The 24237-nt window shown below is 40.1% G+C and overlaps 1 protein-coding gene across 2 annotated transcripts in view; it reads left to right on the top strand.

Annotated features, from left to right (window-relative positions):
- The window catches only part of LOC103456686 (enhancer of polycomb homolog 1-like), a 35723-nt gene that overhangs the window by 5814 nt on the left and 5672 nt on the right, over positions 1 to 24237 (top strand). For both annotated transcript variants that reach the window (XM_008396399.2, XM_008396397.2), the window contains 11 exons: positions 5699 to 5858; positions 6496 to 6641; positions 6975 to 7181; positions 7277 to 7425; positions 8893 to 9046; positions 11307 to 11465; positions 11632 to 11721; positions 12270 to 12418; positions 14622 to 15007; positions 22292 to 22431; positions 22586 to 22727. In XM_008396399.2, coding sequence (XP_008394621.1) covers positions 5759 to 5858; positions 6496 to 6641; positions 6975 to 7181; positions 7277 to 7425; positions 8893 to 9046; positions 11307 to 11465; positions 11632 to 11721; positions 12270 to 12418; positions 14622 to 15007; positions 22292 to 22431; positions 22586 to 22727 — 1822 coding nt within the window. In that variant the 5' untranslated portion in view covers positions 5699 to 5758. The remainder of the gene's footprint in view (positions 1 to 5698; positions 5859 to 6495; positions 6642 to 6974; positions 7182 to 7276; positions 7426 to 8892; positions 9047 to 11306; positions 11466 to 11631; positions 11722 to 12269; positions 12419 to 14621; positions 15008 to 22291; positions 22432 to 22585; positions 22728 to 24237) is intronic.

The raw sequence follows: 24237 nt of genomic DNA, 5'->3' as shown, positions 1-24237 counted from the left end.
CAATTATTTAATGCCTTTCCCTCTCATACAAGATGGGCATAATTCCTTATTTGGAAAGAACTAGAACTACTATAAAATTATCAAGTTTGTTTTTAGGTATAATACAAAGTTAAACACTGGCTTTAGATTTCAGATAAAGGAATATAGTATTTTTATTTGTGTACAGGCGTCAAGTTTTAAACAAGGTTATTGAACTACATCCCATAACCACATGCCGTCCAGTCATGAGGTCTTTATTGGTATTAAAATTAAATGTGATCATTTTCCAAGTTAGAATAACTGGAGAAACAATTTTCAAGATGTTTTTATTTCTATGCTAGTTTTTATAACCTGTTTTCTATATGAATTTTTCATAACATCACACTTCAGTTTTTTCCCCAAACTGATGAATATTCAGAGAATAAATGCAAAAATAGAAATGAACAACTTCAAATCTATTTTTTCAAGATAGATTTATGATTTTAAAACATTTATTCATTTTTTACAAGAAAAGAATAGTAGACTCCAAACTGCTTTAAAGAATCTGCATTTGTGGTCTAATTTTATCTGTATTTCGGAAGTCTTATAGCATTTTATAGCTAAATTGAATTCATCCAAATGCCACAAAAGGAATGAAACAGACCTTTTACTATTCGGCTATTCATTAGTCAACTTCAGCTGTGTTTTATGTGATGTGGAGAAACAGAGAAAACTTAACAAGCTAAATGTTAAAGGAAAAAATGTGGAATTTTTAGACTTGAAAATAACAGCATTTTGATCCAGCATGGTTTGTAGGAACCTTGCCGTTACTTTAACAGCCGTTTGTTTCTTCAGTTTCATTTCCACTCGGAGCTCGGAGACTTCTCCTTTGGGATGCCACAGCAGACAGAAACACAAGGAAAACACTGACACAGTGCAAAGTCAGCAGAAACCCCGTCTCACCCCCATGCTGGCCCTCTCCCACCTACTGTACACATCCACACGGTGTCATTACATAACAGTGTGACAGAAGAGATAAAGAGGACAGTTTTACTACAAGGCAGCCGCGGCTTGGCTCCCTGACCCACATCCTCTCCAGCAGCAGCAGGGTTGTTTCTATTCTCAGTCAGCTAAATGACCGCACGTGGAGCTGAGTTACTTTGATACTAGTTTGACTTTTTAGGCACTTTAGCAACTGATTTAAAGGTGTTAGATGATAAAGCATTAAATGAGAACATCCTAGGGTTAAAACTTTATTTGTTTTAAAATCTTAGGTCCCAGTTATACTGAATAAAAAGTAAATTCAGTGTATTTTATGGAAAATATTCTCTTTTCCTGTCGCTCTTTCCTTATTTATTGGCCAATCCAGCTGTTTGTCCATATTTCCATCTCTGCCATCCATCCTTAGTCTGTCTGCTCCTTCATTTATCATCCATCCATGCATCCTTCTATCCCTGCACCCGTTCATCCATTCATCAGTTTCTGTCCATCACACCATCCTTCATCTATTCATTTGGCCATCACTCAGTCATCTTTCCATCAGCTCATTTTAATCTTTCAGATTCCATTTATAATTTTATGCTTTATCCATTTATGGATGAAGGGAAAACGTCCGTGAAACTAACAGTGAAACTAGTCCTTAAAATGAATTTCCACACACAAATTACACACAATATTTCCCCACATATCTCCTGGTCTGTGATATTTGCCTGTTACAGTCAAAACTGGACGTCTTGAGAAGGAAAACTGACTCATTCGAGTTGCTGATGAAGTGGAAGCGTGCTTCCATGGTGAGTTATGTAACCGTGGTATTTCCTGTTTGGTACCAGAGAAACTCAGCTTCAGCCTGAAGGAACAGAGTCTGTTATCAGTTGGACTGTTTGTGTTCAGCCAGTGATGCTGCCAGTTTTGTTTCAGTCGGGAAACAACAAAACCTCCATGAATGAAGCTTTCTGTACTTTAGATGCTGAAACATATCGCTGTCCTCAAGACTTCCTCGGCTTCTCCTGGCTGGCATGCGCTGGAAACACCGGCAGGAGGCCACATTTCTGTTGCCATGGCACCCTTTACTAGTCTCATCCATTTTTCTTGGGTATATTTATTACTAGGAAGGTGTGATGTGAAAAATGGATTGTTCTTCCAGCCTATCTGCATTTATGACTGAAGAGAAAAATGATGGAGCTGCTGCTGTTCCAGGATGTTTACGTGGAGAAAATATTGAACCTGTTGGAGCGACGCTTCTGTGAAGGGAAACTTTAATATTCTGTTTTGTGTTTAATATGTACATCTGTGAAAAGACCAATGATACTGAATAATATTTGCATATTTTCAAAGAATGCAAGAAAGTATTTGTCCTAGTAGGTTGTTGCTTCAGGCAGTATAATTGGAAAAACTGGGCTGTTTGCTTTTCAGGCCTGCGTTCCAGTGGAAACACTTGATGCAATGCTAACCTCAAGGATTTTTCACAGCAGCAGTTTCACATGATGCAAGGATTAAAGGAAAATGTCCTTTGAAGCCACAGAACCTTCTCTAAGGCGTTATATTAACGCTGTGTTCAGAATCGGTCATTGGCATTCGCTTAATTTGCTCCTTTAAGGCTAATTGCAGTCAGTCTGTGCAATATCAGTCATAAAGGAGTGTGGACACAATATTGTATACATAATTCATTTTCTATGCATTCAAGTTTTGCATATCGATACTAGTTTTTGTCTGATGGATTTTCCCTCTATGGCTGAACTTGGGGCTGAAACGACAAAGCTCACAGATAGGAGGTGGGATGTGTGGAGGGAAAAGAATCGGTTGTTTATTTGTAAATGCCCTTTAGAGATTCTCAAGGTCACCTTTATATTATGTCCGCACAAAGCTACATTATTATTGAAATACATGCAAAATATAGCCAGAGGTGTGTTAGTTTGGATGTTGGCGAATCTAAACAGCCGTGTTTTGAGACGAGTCTTTAATTTCTGATCTGTGGATGAATTGAAGGAAACATGTTTGTCTTATTAGCTCCCTTGTCGTCTAGTCAGTGTTGCTAATAACATGCGCTGCTGGGTAACATTGTTGCATAACTGAAGGGAAGATCCAATTTAATGTCTGAATTTTCATTCTTGTCATCTACTAAATTGCAACTCTATACTAGAAAGCCTCCATGAATTCAAAATATTGTGGTCGGGTTTTTTTTAAAGCTGCATTTGAATTCTACTGCCGAAGTACGAGAGCTGTTAGTTTAAACACGTTTGGCTCAACTGAAGCAGCCTATAAACGTCCCACTCGTTTTCTCCCGTTTTCAGACTGCAGTGCAGATGAGTTGGGATGTGTCACTCCTGGATGTAAATCTAAACGATGAAACTGTAGCTGTTGCTTCTAAAATAAACCACTTGAGTTTTCCTCCATGTGCCATTCACAAAAGCCCCTAATCTACGCTCGGCAGAGGAAATCCCTGGGCTGTGAAGCGTGGTGAGGATCAAAGCTGGGAAAGATCAGGATGTGTTTCAGGTCAGAGGAAGGTTACAGTGCCTGGCTGATACTCGCCATGGCAACTTGAACTTAATTGCCTCTGTACATGCGCTATTTATGCTGGTAACTCCGCTCTGAAACCACATGGTTTACCTGCATGTTGATTTGTGAGGTTGGAATAAATGTCGTTTAATTAAAAGACAAACACAAACTCTGAGATGTGTGTGTTGAAACCTGCTGGATTATTCATCTCTTCTGTGTTGATTTCTGATTTTATACTAAAGATTACCTACCCAAACCCATTTATCATTCTGTTTTACTTCAGCCATTAAATACAACAAAGTCTGTCTTGTATCCTGGTTCCATGAGGTGGAAGTTATTTATTCCAACAGAAAATGAAGCCTTTCCCAGATTTTCTCCACATAAATGTTAAATCCCATATTTACCTTTATCTGAAAAACAAAAAATACAAGCCGGAACATAGTACTGGTTGATGCGTTTACGGTGTGAACTATTTAGTGTTTTTGTGTAGAATAAACAAAAGGAATAGTGACGTCTTTATCTAAAATGAAAACAGCGTTTTATGGTTCCAGAGGGAAAATGTTTCTCATAGCGTATTCATGCCTGCTTTGTGAAAATACTGATGTTAGCCCAATCTCTACCCTTACTAATAACCCCAAACACGCCATACATAGTGACAACATTGGCGGATCACATGTTTGACTTATAGTTTACTAGTTTTAGAATCAAATGTGACACAAAAAACTCAACTTCATCACTTCACATCAAGGTCTCTACCCAGGTTTTGTTGGGTGGGTTTCTTGTTGTTTACTACTAACCTGATATGAAGGCTTTCTGCACATCATGTCCCAAACTCAATGTTCAACCTGGTCTTTTAGCGTTTTAACCTGAATAATCACGTTTGGTTAATATGTTTGTGTATTTCTGAAACTGAAGTGAATATTGACAACTGATGGAGCAGCAGATGAATCCGTCTTTGGCTTGTTCCTCAGCCAGATGTTACACATACTGAGTGTCTGAAGTGTAAAATTGCACTTTGGGATCAAATTATATGAGTGAAATTTTTATAATTGTTCTGCTGATCCAAGATTGAGCTTTCCAATATATCGACTCGCTAAAATCACCACTGTAGCTTGTGACTTTGCATTTTAATGCAGTAGGTGATTATATTTGCAGATCCAGTTGTCTATTCCCCTCTCAGCTGCCCCTCATGCAGTTTTATTAAGATTTCTTCCAAACCATTTTCTCTATAAAGCTGAAAGATGGATTAGCTGTTATATGGAGTATTTCTACACCATGTACATTTTAGTTGTAGGACCCAAAATCCTTAAGCTAAAAGCCAGTGCAATAGTTTTAAAATAAGAATGGGAAACTACATTTCTTGTGGCCTTTTTTCTTTTCCCAATAATATATTAGATGAAACAAAGTTACACTTTTGTGGACAACTGTTGACTGCTGATCCTGAGTTATGGCTTTATTAAAAGTCTAGTGTATAATTTTTACACTATTGCGGTCAATTGTTTTAGTTTTTGGGCGTCTCTTGGCAACAAGAACAGCATGAGATTAAAAGATGCTTCTTGTGCCACTCTGTTTTTCGTGTTAATATCAAATGAAAAAATTTTTCTGTGATAAATCTCATTAAAAAACAAAACTGTCCATCAAACCATTGTTTGCAGGCTTCATTCTTAAAACCGTGACTGGGGATGAACACAACCATTCAGAGGGTCACAAACGGCCCCCACGCCGCACTTTGGCCACCTTTCCTCTCCGTCACATCTAAATGCTTACATGCATCAAGTTCCCACCATGTTACAAATGGATTCGATGATTCTCGTCTGATCTCCTTCGATTTGACTCAAGAAGCTGCTTAATTTTCCTCCTGATTTTTAACCACTTTCCAATCGATGGAAAACCACTCGGTTAAAGGGTGTCTTACTTAATGCTGACCCACATTTGCAAATCAAGCCAGAGAACTGGTTGTGAACAGCGTGCGACGTGTAAAATGAGTAGGAGCTTTGCGAGAAGACTTGTTGGTGCAAGATTGGCCCAAATCACGGCGACTGCGTCGGCCATCTGTTGCATAAAGCTCAGAAAAGCCCCAAAAGGCTCCAAACTACAACTTAAGCTGCTTCTTACTTTCCCAAGGCATTAAGAGTGCCTTCTCAATGTTTATCTGTAGGAGTTGAATTTATGGAAGGTGGTTTGTTAAACATTTTGAAAGCAAACCAGGAAGTTTGTGTTTTAACCCTCTGTTCCCTTCCAGGAGCACCATCTCCAGAGAGCCATCTCGGCGCAGCAGGTCTACGGAGAGAAGCGGGACAGCATGGTCATCCCGGTCCCCGAGGCGGAGCGCAACATCCCGCACTACGAGCTGCTCTACCCCGGGGACTTCAAAATGCCAAAGCAGCTTATTCACATACAGCGTGAGTAGCAAGAGAAGGGTCAAAGTTCAGCTGGTGGTCTGAGCACGTGCAGACGTCACTGCTTGTCAGAAGACTTTGGTTCAGACGTTCAGTAGTTGTTTTCTGATAGACGGAGACTGATTAGTTATGGAGGTTTGACAGACTGCCAGTGAAGTTCAGAAAAGTGGAAAAATATTAATATTTCCAGATTTCATACAGCTTATCTATTTTTCATTCATTTGTTCCCACGCCTGTCTGTCCCTCACCTATCTGTCCTCCATTCATTCATGTTGTCTTTGTCTTTCGGTCCATCCATACATCTGTCATCCATCTTCTGTTTGATTTCATATTTAAAGTCTGTGGAAACTAGAAATATCTCTTGTAAGTTCACAGTAAAGTGAATTAAGTAAATTAAAAAAAAAAGACAGGCTGGGAAATTTGGGACTTAAGGCCTGGAAAAGTTTGGAAATCTAACAGCATGAATCTGACATTTTGAGAACTGCAAGTGCAGACATGTTGAGTCACATCCATCTGTTTCAAATATTTAGTTGGGTTTGTTTTTCTTTCTTTAAGGTGACTAATGCATCTGTTTTTAATTTCAGATGCTCTTGATCGTTTTTAACAGGTGGTAATAATAATGTTCCCTGTGTTTCCCCAGCTTTCAGTTTGGATACGGAGCTTCCGGACTACGACCTGGACACGGAGGATGAGACGTTTGTGAATAAGCTGAAGAAGAAAATGGAAATCACGCCGCTGCAGTTTGAGGAAATGATCGATCGACTGGAGAAAGGCAGCGGGCAGCAGGTAAAACACAACACTGCTGGTGCAAACACTTTAACAGGTTAATTAGGGGTGTCAACCCCTAATTAACCCCTCGATCAAATTTCCCCTGGATCAAATTTCTTGATCCAGTCAAGACATTTTTTTTTTTTGTTATAATTGGAGGTCATTGAATGCACCACAGGAGTCTGGAACATTATTGAAGCTAAACATTATTGGTGCAACACAGCATCTTTGAAAAGTGTTTTGTGGTAGTTTGACTGTAATCTGATTGTTTTTCCTCTCAAACCTTTAAGGTTTTTAACATAATTCACCTAAAAACGTGTCACAGCGCTGATCTCTCCTCTTCCTCTGCAGCTCGTCAGTCTGCAGGAAGCCAAGCTGCTGCTGAAGGAGGACGACGATCTGATCAAGGAGGTGTTTGACTACTGGAGCCGCAAGAGGAAAACCTGCAAGAGCGGCTCGCTCATCCCCACCGTCAAGCAGGAGAAGAGGGACGGCTCCAGCACCAGCGACCCCTATGTGGCCTTCCGCCGGCGGACTGAGAAGATGCAGACCAGGAAGGTTGTACAGAAGAATCTCGTTGCTCTAATGGGTTTTTGTTTCCGCGGCAACATGCTGGGATTGACAGATAGGCTTGTTGACTCCTCTCTTGTCAGAATCGGAAGAACGACGAGGCGTCGTATGAGAAGATGCTGAAGCTGCGCAGGGACCTGAGCCGCGCCGTCACCATCCTGGAGATGATCAAGAAGAGGGAGAAGGTCAAGAGGGAGCTGCTGCACCTCACCCTGGAGGTGGTGGAGAAAAGGTCAGAGCCTGCTTTACTTATACGCCGCATAGCTGGCCTCAGTCAGTTGTTTGTGAAACTAAACGCCTTATTTTTCTGAGAATAATGTGGAAGAACAAGTTGGCTTAGGAATCTTTCCTGTCAGGAAAGCCGTCAGATTATTTCCTTCTGGCTTTCAGCTGCTGATTTGTTTGTTTTTAGATTTTAGTTCCTCCATCTAAAATCCATCAGTGCTTCCTAGTGTTCAGGTTGGGACCTGCAGCCATCTGGAAAAATATGGAATTTTACTCGATTTCTTTTCCAGATCTGCATAAGTTTGGAAAAAAGAATGAAGTTTGAATTTCAGATGTTATATTAACAGTTAGATCCAGCCCGTTTCTATCGCTTTCCCTGATTTATTTTTCCGTCAATCAGTTTGTGTCCGTCATCTCATCAGTCTGTTTTTATCTTTTCTTCCATCCAAACTTCAGATTTTTCCACCTCTGTTCATCAGTACCACAATCTTTACATCCATCAGTTTTCCCATCCGTTTGTTTTCCCATCGTATTCCCGTCTGTCTGTCTGTCTGTCTGTCCTATTTATAATCTGTAGGTTTGTCTTTGTCCCTCAAACCTTCTATGTTTTTGCAGTTTTCTTATTAAAATCCTGCCGACTGCAGAAGTTTCTGCCATAAATTCTCAGTGAACTTCAGTATGTAGAAACACTCATAAGTTCCCATAATTTTATATAAAATGCTACTTGAATCTAAATATTACTTTCAAAGGATCTTTGATTCCCAGTGGTAGGTGGATGAAGCTGTGTATTAATGGATTGTTGGTTTTTACCCTAATGGCTCCCAACAGGTTAATTGTTTTAGATTAGCAGCTTTAATCAGGATCTGTTGGAAGTTTGTAGAAGTTTGGGAATCGGTGCTGACTCTAAACTCCTGCTTCACTGCTCCTGTTAATTGTTGGGGAACTTCAGGAGTCTTGTTTCAGTGTAATCGATTTAGAGTTTGTTTATTGAGCCTTACGTTCAGGACTCTGAGCTCATTTCCTCTCTCCTCCCAGGGAAGTTTTCTCCTCTCCCTCGGCTCCACGGCTCTGTCATAAAATGTTTACTTTGTATAAAAACAATATTCTTCCCCCGACTTCCATTTAAGTCGTATACATTTTTCCTCCCTCCGCTGCGATCCGTCCGCACGTGTAACCAGAATGAATGTCCTCTGAAAGCAGCTGTCAGGCGCGGCGTAAATTGGAGCCGTCTCCTTGAAGTGGCTCTGATTCGTAGTGACATTTCAATTTCCTGCCGTTCCCCCGATCCGCTTCCTGTCTGCGCATCACAGCTAGTGTTCCCTCCCTGACCGCAGCACTCTGCTCCCATTAGACGCCCGCTCTGCCCACCACTTCATTATGGGATGCTTGTAGAGCGCCGTGTTCCTGTTGTTGACGCCACTAGGAACAGGAAGTCCTCCTCCTCCTAACGTCCTTGGTTTGTCTCTCTCGTCAGGAATGTGATGCCTGACTTTGGCTCTGAGGTGATGGCTGAAGCTCAGCAGCGGGCGCTGGTGAAGCCCGTCTACACCATCCCCATCATCCCCCTGTCAAACAGCAACCAGTACCGACACCAGGACCACCACATGGACATGAAGGACTATAAGAAAGTAAGCCAGTCCACCTTCGCCGCTCTTGGCTTCAATTCTACTGATTCATCATTCATAATTATATATCTTTAGCTTATTTTCAGCTGATTTTAATTATTAGTCATAGGAAATTAGAGCAATAAGTCCAGAAATGTGATTTTTATGACCTACATTTGAGCTGAGGAGAGCTCCAACACACCTGAGTCAGCAGTCGGTCGTCTCTGTAAAGACCTGGTTTGTTAGAGAAGAAAAGATGGCTGACTTCACTGAGAGTAAGGAAAAAAACAAAGATTACTGCTAAAGTGGCATATTCTAGTAGTTTCCACCATATTCTAGTTCATGAAGTCGCTGCATAACAAATGTTATCTCTTTGCTTTTTACTCATCACTTCACACAACAGTTCTTACTGGTCGCTGTTTTGGTTTGCGCTGACTCAGTCCCACATTTCGGCATTTCTAAATGGCAGCCAAGTACGAATAATCAGCGTTCAGTAAGCACTTTATTTCAGAACAAGCAATCATTTCAGCTCCCGTTTATTTTTACTCAAAATATGCAAGTTTCAGCATTCATCCTTGAAGAGCGATGACGATAGAACAGGGTGAAGCAGCAGCATGAGTATCTAGGAATTATTTGCTGCGTAATGACAGCAGACCTCCTGTCTGGGTTCAGCTCCAGCTTCCTCTTGTTTTCTGTGCCCATCGGCAAGGCACTTAACCCCACCTTACCTCAGGATCAGAGGAGCTGCAACTGAATGCCCACAAGTTTCTGAATGTGATTAGTTTATCATAATACTTCATCTAGCTAGCTGCTGCTGCATGTTTAGCATTGAGATGCTATTTTAGGCTTCTTTGCTGATAGGCTAACTCCTGTTAGTACAACTTGCACACAACAATAGTGTTTTTTATTGTTCTGTCACATCAATTTTTGAAGCAAAAATTAACCTCAGTGGGACAAGAGAAGCGGCTTTGTCCTCCATCGCTGTTAGTGGAGGCCACTTGTGCATCAGATTTACAGACATACCAGAAACGCGCAACTACATTTCTGGCTCCTGTCTCTTTTTTTGTATAATATATAATTATTTTTACATGTTAGAATTAATGTAATTAATAAAAATTAACACATTTGGTGATATTAAACACTATTTGAGACTCATCAGAGACTAAAATATATTTCTAACCTGATTCCTTGTTTGAAACTAGCAGGTTTCAAATAGTTATTTGAAACAGTTTTGGCCTCATTTCTGGAAGTTTTATTACTAAAGTAAGTCAATGTGTCACTTTCACGTTCAGTCTTTCAATGAAAACCTCTAGAAATGATGTTGGTGTTCCACAGAAGCTTTTTAGTCAGCATTCATTACTGCCTTTTCCATAGATGCAACGAAATAAATGAAAGCAAATCTACTTTTATGTGCCAAAATAAGCATGTAAAATGGTTTCAGTGCAGACTTCAGGGCACCCCTCGTCTCTGGTGATTGACATGACTCACAAACTTTTCTCTGAGGAGGTTGGGTCCAACACCAGACCCAGAATGTTGTTAAAGGCAACTTTAACTAGCAACTTGTGGTTCTTTTAAAGGAAACAGTTAATTATGGTTAATTATTTGCACTCTGACATTCTTAGAGATTCAAAGTAAATATGTTATTATTGGAGCTGATGGTATAAATGACAACAAACACGTTTCTCTGCTGATTAACTCTAAATTTGCTGAATTTCGAGGTGTGTTATTGTAAAACGATGTTGACGAGCACTCCGGTTCTTCACCGTCTCATTAGTCAGAACCTCTGTGAGCTCATTAATGCTCCATCAGCTTCAGAGAGCAACATTTCCTCTCCACCAGACGCCCGACGTCTCATTTCGAGTTATATCTACAAACATTTTTTTTCTCCCCTCCGTGATTCATTCTCCATCACAGAACCTCTCCCCGCTCTGTTTGCTTTGTCTCCAAACTACGAAGGCTGACAGGAATCCGACTAATCCCGGTAGAGTCTGTTCAGACGGGGAAGTGTGTTCCCGCTGGGGGAGTCTGGGTGAAAGGTGGCACGGGGCGAATAGCTGCCATCTGGCTCGGCGGCGGCATCTGCCACGTGCCTCCATCTGCATATCAATGCCTGCTTGGCTCACTGTTGTTCCTGCTGACTATTAATAGGCTGTGCAGAGACTCTCCCCTCTGAGCTAGCAGCTATTATTGATCCTGGTTTGAAAATGTCGCAGGGTTTGCTCAGTCTGGAGGATAAACGTGTCATTTCTGTTTGTGTCTGTGTTTTTTTTTTTTTTTTTTCTAGCCTGAGAAAGCAGAGGCAGTTCGGACCAAAAGGAAATATGAGAAGAAACCCAAAATGGCTCCGATGTTGGCGCCTCAACATTCAGGGCCCTCTGTGTTCAATCCTAAGGACCTCAACCAGTATGATTTCCCCAGCTCAGACGAAGAGCCGTTCTCACAGGTATTTAGACTCCAGTCAAGCCCAATCTCCATTTATCTTTAAAAAAAAAAAAACCTGCTGCGATTGCTATCATGTAAACTGTTCCTATTCGTGTTGTTTTTGGTCTGAAATGGTACGGTTTCAAGTCTTTTTTTTGTAGCTGACTTGATTATCGTTGTTTTTATAGATCCATTCAGGTTCCTCGGAGGCAGAGGAGGAGAATGACCCAGATGGCTGCTACGCGTTCAGGAGAAAGGCTGGCTGTCAGTATTACGCTGTAAGTGCCCTCCTGTGACTCCTGGCTGTTTCTATTTATAGCGCTAACAACAGGCTGCCCGCTTGCTGGGCTCCCTCGCTGCGACGCAACAAAACAAGAATGAATGGAACTAGAGATGCACAAACTGAGATTCTTCAGCCAATTTCTGACTTTTATAATGATAAAGGGTTAGGCTGAAAAATATTGACATTTTTCTGCCCTCGAGGTTTTTACCATCTTCACAAACATTTTATTGTAGAATAAAATTATTCTTTTTCTTTTTTTTCAAAAATCAATGGCAATCTACTTGGTAAAATGTTCCAGGTTGTTGATTGTAAATGGTAGTTCACATTTAAAGGACCTTAACATTAAGCATATTGATCTAAATCCTCCTAATTTAAGGCCCGTTTAGCTGAAAGGCTAAAATAATTCCCAAAAGGTCATTTTGAGTTTCTCCAGCTTTATAAATTATGAATAAAGTTTCAAACCACTGGATTCCAATCGTCTGTAGAAGTGTAGATTTGTTTTCTTCTCGTTTTTAATCTTCTGTTCTTCTCCTCCTCCTCCAGTGTCATCCAGATAAGACTGGCAGCTGGCCCTGGGTCAGCCCGTCAGAGGGTGGGCTCAGTGAGCCGCGCTACCGCTACTGTCTGACCTCGCTCAATGCGCCGTGGCGCTGCATCGGTTTGGCACGGCGCCGTGTGGGCAGAGGGGGCAGGTGGGTTCACCACTCCATCCTGAGCTTCCTCACTTAATGGCTGCAAAGAAACACACAGATATGATGACCTTTACCTAAATTAAATATGCTAATTTTAGCATTCTAACTTATTTGTTGCATTCAGAATAAGAAAAATGGTGTTATGACCAGAATGTGGGATTCATATGCCTTAAACATGTGGAAGAAGTTGCTCAATTGAGACCAAAACAAATATGGTGGAAGACTCGCTTTGCACATTGTTCATAATACATGGTAAACACGGTGGTGGCAAAGTCATGCTGTGGGGATGCCGTTTTTCCAGTCAAGGAAACTAAAGATTCGGCTACATACAACTTGATTATTGGAGGCAGACCATAAACATTTTTCATGCTAGAATCCCTTAAATCTGCACAGATAAGAAAAATTGGGCAACATAACTAACAATTGTTTTAGTTATCAATTAGTCCAGCGATTATTCACAACATGAATCAATTAATTGGATAAAAATGGCGTATACTGAAGATTTTTCATTTAAACCTTTTTATACAATATTAGAAGTACATTAAAGGATGCAAATAAATAAATCTGATTTAATTTATTTATTTGATTAACCAAAAACAAACCTACAAATGTAGAGCAGACAACTGTAAGTTGTGATTAAAATACCAAATATTGAGCCGCTTTCTGTTTTCAGCAGGGACGATGAGCTGAGGGTTAGCGTAGCGTCTCTGTAGCATCCTCCCAGCAGCCCCAGCTGGCCGTTTGCGACTGAGGTGACGGTCCTAATGCGGGGTTCTGCTATGGGCTGGTCCCAGATCGGAGCTGCAGGGAGACGCATCCTGCAGCTCGGTCTGTTTGCGTCCAGTGAAGCTTTAGTGAGCTCTGTCTCGGTGCCAGGTGTTGTTAACGAGAGCATCTGGGTTATTTATTATCTTGTTCTCAGGCGGGGTTCCATTTCTGTTTACAGCGGCCTTATCAGCCGACCCCAGGGACTGAGTGATCATGCAGTCTCTCAATTAAAACGTTCTGCTTGGTGAAAGGAGATATTTGCTCTTGATTTATTAGAAAAATAACCATCTTGCTGTGTTTGGCATTAATGTCCAAAGCTGTTGAATGATTTTGTTTTGTTTTGACTGCTGATCTCTCAATCAGCGTTTATGGAATATTTTATCCGGACATTTTTTTCCTGTACGTTTGCTTATGCACTCAGGTGCTTCAGATGTCCCACGTTTTCACACCAAACCTTAAATTTTATTGTAGGCTGTTTGAGTTTTATGTTGAAACAGTGAAAAGCGTGTTTTGTTTTTTATTAATGTTTGTAAAGTTGAAATAAAATTCTCCAAGTCAGAAATGCTGGATTGGGAATTAAACCGTTAATTGTGATTAATCAATTATTGAAATGATGGCTAATTTAGCAATTGATTTATTTTGCTAAATAAATGTCCTGTTAAACACTTTTTGCCATTAAATTATTAATTTGGTTAATCAAGAAAATAACCGAGCAGAAAAGGTTGAACTTTTCACACGTTAATGTTAGAAGTACCATAGAAGTATCCATTAAGGGAATATTTTGTTTATTTTAGGCAATAAAATATTTATTTAAAAAAAGAATTGAATCATCTGCATCTTTTAATATATTTTTAATTTTTAAAAATGGCTTAAATGGTGAAAAACCTGCACAATGTGGCATTTGTTCCGATTAATCGTCAGGAAAAAAATCCTGTATTGGATCGATTTCTGTGAACTCACTGCTGATTGTCACTGACATTTCTGGACTTTGACTAGGCCGTTACTGCTGTAATGTTAACTGGTTCCTAACCTCATTGTTTGCACGAAGTTCAGATGGACGCTCTCATATGTTAGCATGCTAGCATTAGTAGATAAGCATGTAGTGAGAAGCCTTGCGCAGCATGATGCTGCCACCACCGTGTTTAACCATGAGAATGTTGGTGTTTCCACCTCATACATTAGGTTACATTTTTCATTGACAAGATGAACTTCTTCAATGTTGGCAGCTTCCCCTCTTTACTATCGTCATGGAGTATGAACACTTTTCAAATGCACCGTTACACATCATGTGAAAGAAGTAGATGCTTAAAATCATTTTTGTCTCCACCTTTAATGAGACGCATGACAGTTACTGGATTACCTGTTGGGTTCGTGGGGTAGACATGCGACTCCATCCAGGTCGTCCTTCCACTGACTTTCCTGTGTCTTGTTCCAGGGTTCTGATGGACCGAGCTCACACCGACCAGGGCGTCCTCCAGAGCGCCGACTCCGACCCGGAGTCCGAACCGCTCGCCTCGCCGCTTCGCAGCTCCAACACCAGTACCTCAGAAACCAATACCTCGGACCCCGCTGGAGGCCCCGCCGGGCCCCGGCCCTCGTCGGCGACGCCTGTGGACCTCAGCCGGATTCTTTTGAACATTAAGGCGTGCCGCTGGAGGCACTTCAGACCACGGACGCTATCCCAGCACCCCGCCGGGGGAGCGGATATTTCCCGCAGTGGATTTAGGGATTTTGGCCGAACTGTGTCGGGATTAACTCGAACCCTGTCTGGAGGCTCTGGAGCCCAGAACCGCACTGGACCCACCACCACTCCTGTTAACGGTGAGTCTGTTTGTTTTGTTTTATTTTGGTAAAGAAAGTTTTGTTTTCCTCACAAAGAGCTCGTTTAATCTCACTTAGAACCCAGAAATGTTGCTGATTGTGTGCAAACGCTTCGTTCTTCCTGGGATAATTAAAAACCGATTTTAGTTTGAGGATCATTAAGAAATAATTGAATGTTAATTTGGATTAATTTGGACATCCTTTGTTGTTTCTCCAGCCTGCACACTTCAGGCTGATCTTTTATTGTTTATTAATGCTTTAAATGTTTCATATTTCTGCTGCCATAGGTCGGGTTTAATAATCGCTGTTTCTTGGGTTTCCGGCTTTTAAGATGTTTTTTATCTCCTGAGTTCATACTTTGATGTAAATTTGAGGCTTTGTGTAGATGGAGAGGATTGCAGTTTGCTTTATTAGGGTGTATTAATTTAGTCAGAAAGTGTTTGTGTGAAGTTTGGGTAAATTGATTTGTTTTTTATAGTTGCTGAAATGTGTGGAAAATGGTGGCGTTACTGAAAGCTGTAGATTTTTTTCTGTTTTTGCTTTTTGTTTTTGTCACTCTTGAATAATTCTGATAATATCAGAGAGACAAACTGGATACATATTCATGCATTTCCTAATGAGCGTCATTTGTGGGTTTTCGAGTACTTAACGGCCTATTTAAAACCACAGAATCTGAATCAGTATCTTGTTTTCGAAGAGGCCACTCAGAAAGGCGTCCATTTGTTATGGTTTGTTTTATTTGAGCTAATCAGAGGTAGACTTTTCAGATTTGCTTTGTATTATTGTCCTGCCATCAGTTCACAGAGTAACTTAAAAATCTTGGATCATTTAGTTGTTTTGGGAAATGTGTCACAGCAGCACATCGAGCGGCCATGTTGTCCAGTTTCTCCCCCTCACGGTTGAATCGTGAAGAACGAGCCTGAGGAAAGTCAGCTGTTTTGTTCTGTGACCTACTGGATGAATGGTGATGCTGTTGGATTAGTCTCTCATTGGCTTCTGATTTGATTTATCCAGGAAAGAAACTTTAGGGTTTCTCAAAACTTAATTCTTATACTGAAACACTTTTACTTGGAGCTAACGGTGACGACACTGATGAATTCAGAGCAACTTCTCCTGGTGATTTCCTGCTTCTTTAGACGTTGTTGGTTGTTTTAACTGAGAACTTTTGTTTTAAACTGTCTTACTGACACATAATCACACTTCCCTCTTGGACTCAAAAGCTACAGATATTTGTATCTGACTGTTTAAAACCTGAATAGTATAAAATATATTATCCAGTACATTTGGGGGGTTTTGTAATTCAGCTCCTAACTGGGTTGGTTTTGCTGCTTAGGAGGGAAAAGATATGAAAAAAGGTTTGTGGATGTTTTATTTACGCTTCACATAAACTAAGAAAAAAGAAGTGAATTAAACTATAGCAGCACATTCCTGGTAAAATTGAAAGATGTGTAATAAGTGTCTAGTTTCTGCAGCAGAGTGACGGACCGCTAAACGGCTAAAATCAATTATTTTTGTCGCAGAGGTGAAGAAAATCACGTCTTGTTTTTCTCAGCCTCATGTCGTTCAGCCCTTCATGCCACAACGGCCTTGGTGGACTTTTTACCTCCACCTGCATTTGAAACGTTGGTGTGATTGGTCAGAATTTGGTGTTTATGTAGCAAACAGCCACAACCACTAAATGTCCAGAAGCCGGTTTTCAGCCACGGAGCAGGATGGATAGTTTTGATAGATAGATATATATATTTATTTATATATATATATTTTTTTTTTTTTGATGTATTACAAAACACTGTGGCATTATCACTACACTCTAAACCCAATAAGCTTAAGAGTCCAACGATGCGTTCAGCTATGTTGCGTTTGTAAATACGAGATGTATTCAGTATTTCTGTTGGAACCTGATCCAATGTGTTTTAAGATCCCAGTCTGTTTATCTGTCAGTGTAGAATAATTCAGTTTTCTACTGCAGATTCTCAGCACCAATCTCTCTGTTTTCACAAATAGATTCAAGGTTTCCACAGAATCACTAACTTGTTTTATCGTTTCATGCAGCTTTGTGTTTTAGTTAGATGTGGTGAGATGCAGTCATGATGCCCTTATACAATAAAACAGCAATAGAACGAGCCTTGAGGCTAGATGCTACTGTTCTGATGTGAAGCGCTGTAGATGGGCCAGAAGAAGCACAGACATCATCCTGTTTAGTATTTTAATATTTGCAATCAATTGCTAACCAATCAGAAGTTATGCTCTTATTTAATAATTTGGAAGAACTTCATTACCAGATTAGTCAGAAAGGGAATTTTACTGCTAGCTTGATGATCTGGTTGTTTTCCTCCTGGTGTTATTTTATCTCTTGTTTCATGTATTTTGAAAGATTTCCTTCTTTCACAAGGCCTGAGTGAAGTTGCCCCCTCCCCCCCACCTTCTTCAAATCAGACAAAATTGGTGTCAAACATTTGTGCAGCAAAAATTTTCGTTTGTGCCGCTATCATTTTAAAGATATAAAGAAATGTTTCTAGAGGTCATCCAAGGTCAACCATCTTCAAATCAGACAAAATGGGTGCCAATCAACTCGACTACGTTTGTGCAGCAAAAAGTTTTGTTTGTGCTGCTTTGGCTTTGAAGATATTAATGAAAGTGTAAAGGTCAACCAGCCCCCCACCCCACCCCACACACACACACACTTTTAGGAAATCAAACAAAATTTGTGTCAAACGTTTGTGCTGGTTTGTGCAGCGAAATTTTTTGTTTGTGCCGCTATCATTTTAAAGATATAAAGAAAGTTTAATTTCATAAAAGTGGGGGGGCTGGTTGACCTTTTGACCTTTACACTTTAATTAATATCTTCAAAGCCAAAGAAGCACAAACGAAAATTTTTGCTGCACAAACGTAGTCGAGTTGATTGGCACCCATTTTGTCTGATTTGAAGATGGTTGACCTTGGATGACCTCTAGAAGCATTTCTTTATATCTTTAAAATGATAGCGGCACAAACGGAAAATTTTTGCTGCACAAACGTTTGACACCAATTTTGTCTGATTTGAAGAAGGTGGGGGGGCAACTTCACTCAGGTTTTCACAAGTCCTGCATGACACAGAGCTTATGAGTGTTTATTTTCTTTTCACATGTGATATTTGCCATTAACTGCTTGGTGCCACACTTTCCAAGCTTAAATGTTCGGACCCAGGTCACTAATTACTTTTAAGCCGTTAAGATAACTATGGTTAATGTTCAGAATCGTCCTCATCTGCGTCCCAATTCATCGTAAAAACATTTTTTCCTTTCGCTAGTACATTAGTCATTGTTCATCTTGTACCCTTGGAAAGGATTTTGCTCTTATGTTTGTGTTTTATCACGTAGTGCAGACGTCTGCTGCAGGTTCCTACAGTAGAACTGAATGCCAACCTAACCTGAAGCTCTTTGACCTCCAAAACGTTTTCTGTGGTAACCTGAAAGTCTTTCCGAGTCAAATTGAAGACAGACAAGCTTCTCCTCTGAGCTGCACTAACTTCTACTGTCAGGGCTGGAAATGTAGCAAAACTGAACAGTGTGACTAAAATGCAAATCCAAATTTACTCCACAGATATTTGTTTGGATCCAGTTGATTGTCTGGTTTTGTTCATTGCATCAGCAGAAACCTGGTTATTTATTCATTTGGCGATTTAAAGGTACTGAAAAGTGTTTCACCTAGATAGAAAGATTTTATCCACTTTCTGCCAATCAAAAACATCGGCTTAAAAATAAAGATTGCTGCAGTCTGTATGCTAATTGCGTAGCAGTAGTTGTCCTGAAGTTTAACATTCTTTTTTTTTCTTCCTGTTTTCTCCACTTTTTCTTCCACCGTCCTCCATAACAAACACGTAAAGCAGAAACATGAACTCATGAGCTAGTTTCCAGATTTTCCTTTTGGGAGTTTGTCAGAACGCGCTGAGCCTGAACTGCTGGAGGAGGACAGACGAGCTCACAGCAGCTGGGCCCGTTTTACACACCAGCACCTGATGATGGAGTCGCATAGAAGAGCTTCACACCTGTTAATAAAGTTTGTTTTCCTAATTTCAGTTCTAAACTGGAATGTAACGCTTAAAGCAGTTCAATCAGATATTTAAACAACTTTATTTTATTTGTAAGTATAGAGAAATTTAAGTTTTTCTAAATGATTTTCTCAAATATACAAAGCTACAGTGATGCGATGCGACTGGCTTTGTTTCTTCCTGAATTAACTTTGACTAGACCAACTTATTGATATACCACAGATTAAAGCAACAAGGAATATTACTGATGTATGTGACAAAACACAAAGGGGCGTTGCAGCTGTTGGAACAGTTTAGAGCCGAGAACATATTGATGTTGCCAAAAGCTACCAGCCTTCCCCCCGTATGTCCAAACCCTTTAAAAAGGGTCAACTCTGTTTATCTTTTTTTTTTTTTTGGCGTGGAAATGAATTGGGGGTTTTGTTTCCAGCTTGTTTTTGGAGGAGAGTGATGAGCATCCAGTAAATGCTCTGGTGCGTTTTATAAACCACCTGGTCTCCTAATCTGAGATGGTGTGTTGTAATAATATGCAAAATTACTTTCATTTCCAGCTTGGATTTTCAATATAGAAGTCACACATCAGTTTTCAACAGTTTTGTTGGTATATTGTGACCTGAAATAATAAAAATGTTGAGCTTCAGAAGCTTTTATTTATTTTACCGTAAACAGCATATTCAGCTGAAAGTAGGGATGTCCTGATAAATCTCCTCTGATTTCCTTAATTTTGTGAGCTCAGTGATCAGTCTGTATTTGCATGTGAAGCCGGTCTTAACAAACTGCAAAGGTCTAAGAATCACTCCGTCCCCTTTTTCTGAGAGCTGACTGACTGACCTGCTGCCCAGGTAACGTCTGCATGAGTGCTGTTAGCAATAGTCAACTTAGCCACTTTGTTGGTACATTTAGTGACTTTCCAGATAAAATAGCAGGCATCAGGAAAAATCGGCTTTTTAAAGATCTATAATCGGCCAGAAAACTGCAATCAGTGCACTCCCAGCCAGAAGGCCACATTAATTACTGAAGCTTTACGTTATCTCCATTGAAAACAGCACAACAGAATATTTTGTTTACATTATACTTCAAAGTAAAAATTATTATAGTTTAATACTCTAAATATGGAAGAATATCAAATGACGTGACGCCAGTTCAGGCCACGCCCCCTTGCAGAAGTAGATGAGACAAATGCAGACTAACGGAGCTCATTGCATTATCCGAGACATTTTTTGAGTCATTTTTGTCTTATAAACCAACACTGAGACAAAGACGGCAGGCAAGAAAATTCTGTAACTAGTCCTACGTCAGGTCTGTAAGGTTATTAGTGGGAAATGACAGAGATATCAACGATAAAGCCCAAGAGGGACACAAAGTCTGGTTGGATGTGACGCACTTTGCACGTACAAAATGGGTGAGTAATGACTGAATAAAACCAACTTGTGAAAATCTGCCTTCAAGAAAATGCTTAGAAATAAACAGTAGCATGAAACTGTGTTTAAATGCCAATACAGCAGTTAGTGCAGTCTGTTTTCATGCTGCCAGAGCTACTGTTGGAATCTACACGCATAAAATCCAGCATAACTACCTTCACTTATTGATCTGGAAATGATTAGATGTTTAGCATTGTTGTTTTAATTTAACCGAGTTGTGTTTATTTGACCAGTAGCCGTCAGCCGTGAATCGTTTTGTAAGGAGTCGTGAGTCGTTAGCACGGAGCTATCAGTAAGTGTCGGTATGACAAAAACTGGGATGTTTGCTACCAGTTGCCTTCGTGGTGCAGTGAGGTGAGGCACTTGGTAGTTTTCATTCATCTGGATGTGAGGTGGGCTGCAGTTCATGGTCCGTTTTTTGCGTTATTCCAGGCTCCTTTTTGGTTTTGGAAATGTAATAAATTGTATTCCGCCCTCTATACGTTCTGGGTAACGGCTGTCGGGAATGCTTATTACCCACTGACAACTGGGACCATGATTATCTATTATTTTCCTCAAAATCTCTGACTCCAGTGTGTTTTCTATGGCAGACATAGTCAATATTGTCAGAGTACTGTACTTGGAACACTGATTGGTCAGTTGCTGACAAGAGCCCTAGAATGATTGGAGGAGGATTGCTCTACGTCAGCTTGGGGGCGGAGCCGGCATCATGTCAGTTGTGATGGAAGCTTCACATGTACCTTGAAGTACAAGTCAGTTATATTGGATTATATATATATATTGGATTATAAACATCACAACTTTAAATAAAAGTTTGAAACCACAGCAAAAAACATGATGGTGTTTTGAATGGAATTATTTAAAAAAAAATAGTTTTGCTGTTGTTGAATGGGATGGGTATGCTTTTGTCTTGTCTAAATGTTTCTATGTAGATTTTCTGTTGAACTTTGACCTGTTGAATTAGCTTTGAGTAATAGAGTTTAATGTCTAAGTTGAGAGTTTTGTTTCAGAAATCTTGTTCTGAGTTTCATTGATTCCTGCCTGGCGTTTTCTCACCTATTTTGATTGAAATAATTGTGACTCCGATACCAAAAATGAATCGCCGACTGTTCCAGTTGCTCTTTGTTGTGCTTTTCCATGCAGTTAGAGAGAGAAAGCTGGGACCTTCTTCTAGAGTCGTATTGAATTCAGCTTCTCCAGTTTGAAAGTTTATTTTCTTGTTGAATAGTAAAACCAGCTAATTATTATTTTTTTTAATCTGCTGGCAAACATTCAGGATTGTTTTTTATCTGCATAACGGATTCTTAAACAGTCAGACCTCTTATTCCAGACAGATCCTCCAAAGCTTGGTTTCCTCTGCAGGAATCAGTTTTTCTTACCTCCGCACATTTAGAATTAAAGCTGGAGTTTTCTGGTAGATGCCACACATTTCTCTCTGGTTCTGTATTTTTGTTTGCAAACACATTCCTGACCCAGCTACCCTTCATAAAGATGTTTTCACAGAGTTTGAATCAAACATATTATAAAATCTACCAACCTTCAGCAGACTGTTTTAATGAAAGGAAGCGCAAATTTGCATTTGCAGCACCCCTCAGAAGCCTCTTAATCTCATTTTTAACCTGCAAAGTTTTAATATTTTTCAGAATTTATTCTCCAAGATGCAGATGAAAGTGATCACATTTGCTACGGTGGATTGTTGATCACTCACTGATTTTTAAGCAGGTGTCTGTGAATCAGCGGTGTTTATTTTACAATCCATTGTACCAACATGTGCCCGTAAAGCCATTGTTTTGCCATCATCTGGTCCTGATCTCCGGCTCTGTGTGTCTTCAGCGTTCACCGCCGAGCAGTACCAGAAGCACCAGGAGCAGCTGGCTCTGATGCAGAAGCAGCAGCTGGAGCAGAGCCAGCAGCAGAAGCAGCAACAACCGGTCAACAATCCGACAACCACCACCACCACCACAAACACACAGGTCAGTAGGAAGCCTCCACCTGATCTCATCTGAGCAGATGGAGTTGCTGTGGGGTGGTGAGGGAATCGCCTGTTTGGTATCAGAGGTTCTGAGAGCAGCTGTTTCAGTACTTTCTGATCACACATGTTTTCTCTCTGTGTGTTGCTGGTTTCAGACCCTTGTGTCAAAAACGCTGGACCAGGCCAGCGCCCAGTTTGCTGCCTCGGCCCTCATCACCACAGATCAGCTGCTCGGCTTCAAATCCAAAGAGGAGTTGGTGCTGGCGACCGGAGTCAACGGGGTTCTGACCGGTTCTGGTGGGTTTCAAGCTTTCTGCAGGATTCGGGATTCCATCCATCATCCAACTGCGAAACCATTTGTTAATCCAACCACCCATCTAGCTAACCAATTCATCCCTCCAACCACTAAACCACTGTTTCTCAACCTTTTTTGGGCCAGCACCCCCCTGGCCTTTATCCAGGTCCCTCACCGTCCCCCACCAAAGAATTTGTAGGTTACTTTGCACTGACCATTATTTTATTAATATTACTGTCACTATTGTAGATGTTTTGATTTTTATGCTTGTTTCTGTATTTATCATCAAAACTAATTTCCCAGAGAGCAAAAAAGCTATGGGAATAGAAATTATTTTCACAGGCGTCTATGAAAAATGCAATGAACATTCAAGTTAAAATCTGTAGGCCTAACAGCAGCCAGTCAGAGTGGAAAAAATATTCTTATTCTTTGCCATTTTCTAGTTGTTAAATATTCCACAAAATGACCAGATAAAAGATGCTCAACATGCCAGTTTAAACTTTGAACTATTTGCAAACGACTGAGTTCTGCAACATTAAAACATGGATAGAACTGTAACTACATTAATCATGGCTCTTCTTCTCTTCGGTGTTTCTGTCGGTTTCTGGTGGTGCAGCTCTGTGCTGCCTTCAGGAGAATGGGACATCAGAGCATCAACCATAAAATATCACCCACATGGCATTTATTGTGCAAACCAGAGCTTTCAGTGGAAAAACAAAAGTTCCAGGTCCTTTTAATGCCAAACAAATATGAGACAGAAACATGGATTATATCTTTATATAGACCTGGCTATTGATTATAGATTAGTAGTTTTACTGGACAGAAATTACAAAGAACAAATCTGGTTCTTAATCAAATCCTAATGAGTCTAATTGAAGTACATGAAGTCATCAGCCTCATGACATTAACACTGACATAAAAAATAATATTGAAGAAATAAATATATCAAATCTAATTAAAAACATAAATAAGTGATCAGTTCTTTACTGTTATGGTCTGTAAGATATATTTATTATCAGTACTAGATATGGTCTCAACAAACCCATCACACTTCAACAATATTATTTTACCTTTTATCTGGAAATAGTGTCTGTTTATTCTTGCCATACAGTCCTCTGTATTAATTATTGCTCGAAAGGTCTTGCCATACCAGTTTATTCCTCTGTGTTTACTTTAGTTTCTTAGTTTGTTCTTGAATTTTGTTGTTCATTCATTTCCATTTAGTTTCATTTGATTAGTATTATCTTCTCTTGGTTTATTGCTATGTCCACTTTAGTTTCTTTCCTGTTGCTAGATTTATTTTATCGTTTATTGACCATCAGTAATCTTCACTCATCACTTGCTGCGCCTCTTAATCGTCATGTTTCACATCATGTGTTGATTTTTCACTGTTCAGTGTCGGATTCTCTGTTTTTATGCCATAATTCACATCTAGTTCGTCGCTCCGTTTTATGTCCTGCTTCTCCTGTTTCAGAGTTTTGTGCAATGTGAACGTCTTTTTTTTTTTTTTTT

Source organism: Poecilia reticulata, linkage group LG20 (assembly GCF_000633615.1).
Source record: "Poecilia reticulata strain Guanapo linkage group LG20, Guppy_female_1.0+MT, whole genome shotgun sequence".
NCBI lineage: Eukaryota > Metazoa > Chordata > Actinopteri > Cyprinodontiformes > Poeciliidae > Poecilia > Poecilia reticulata.
Note: the sequence above shows the minus strand (reverse complement) of the source record. Positions and strands in the feature narration are given on the sequence as shown.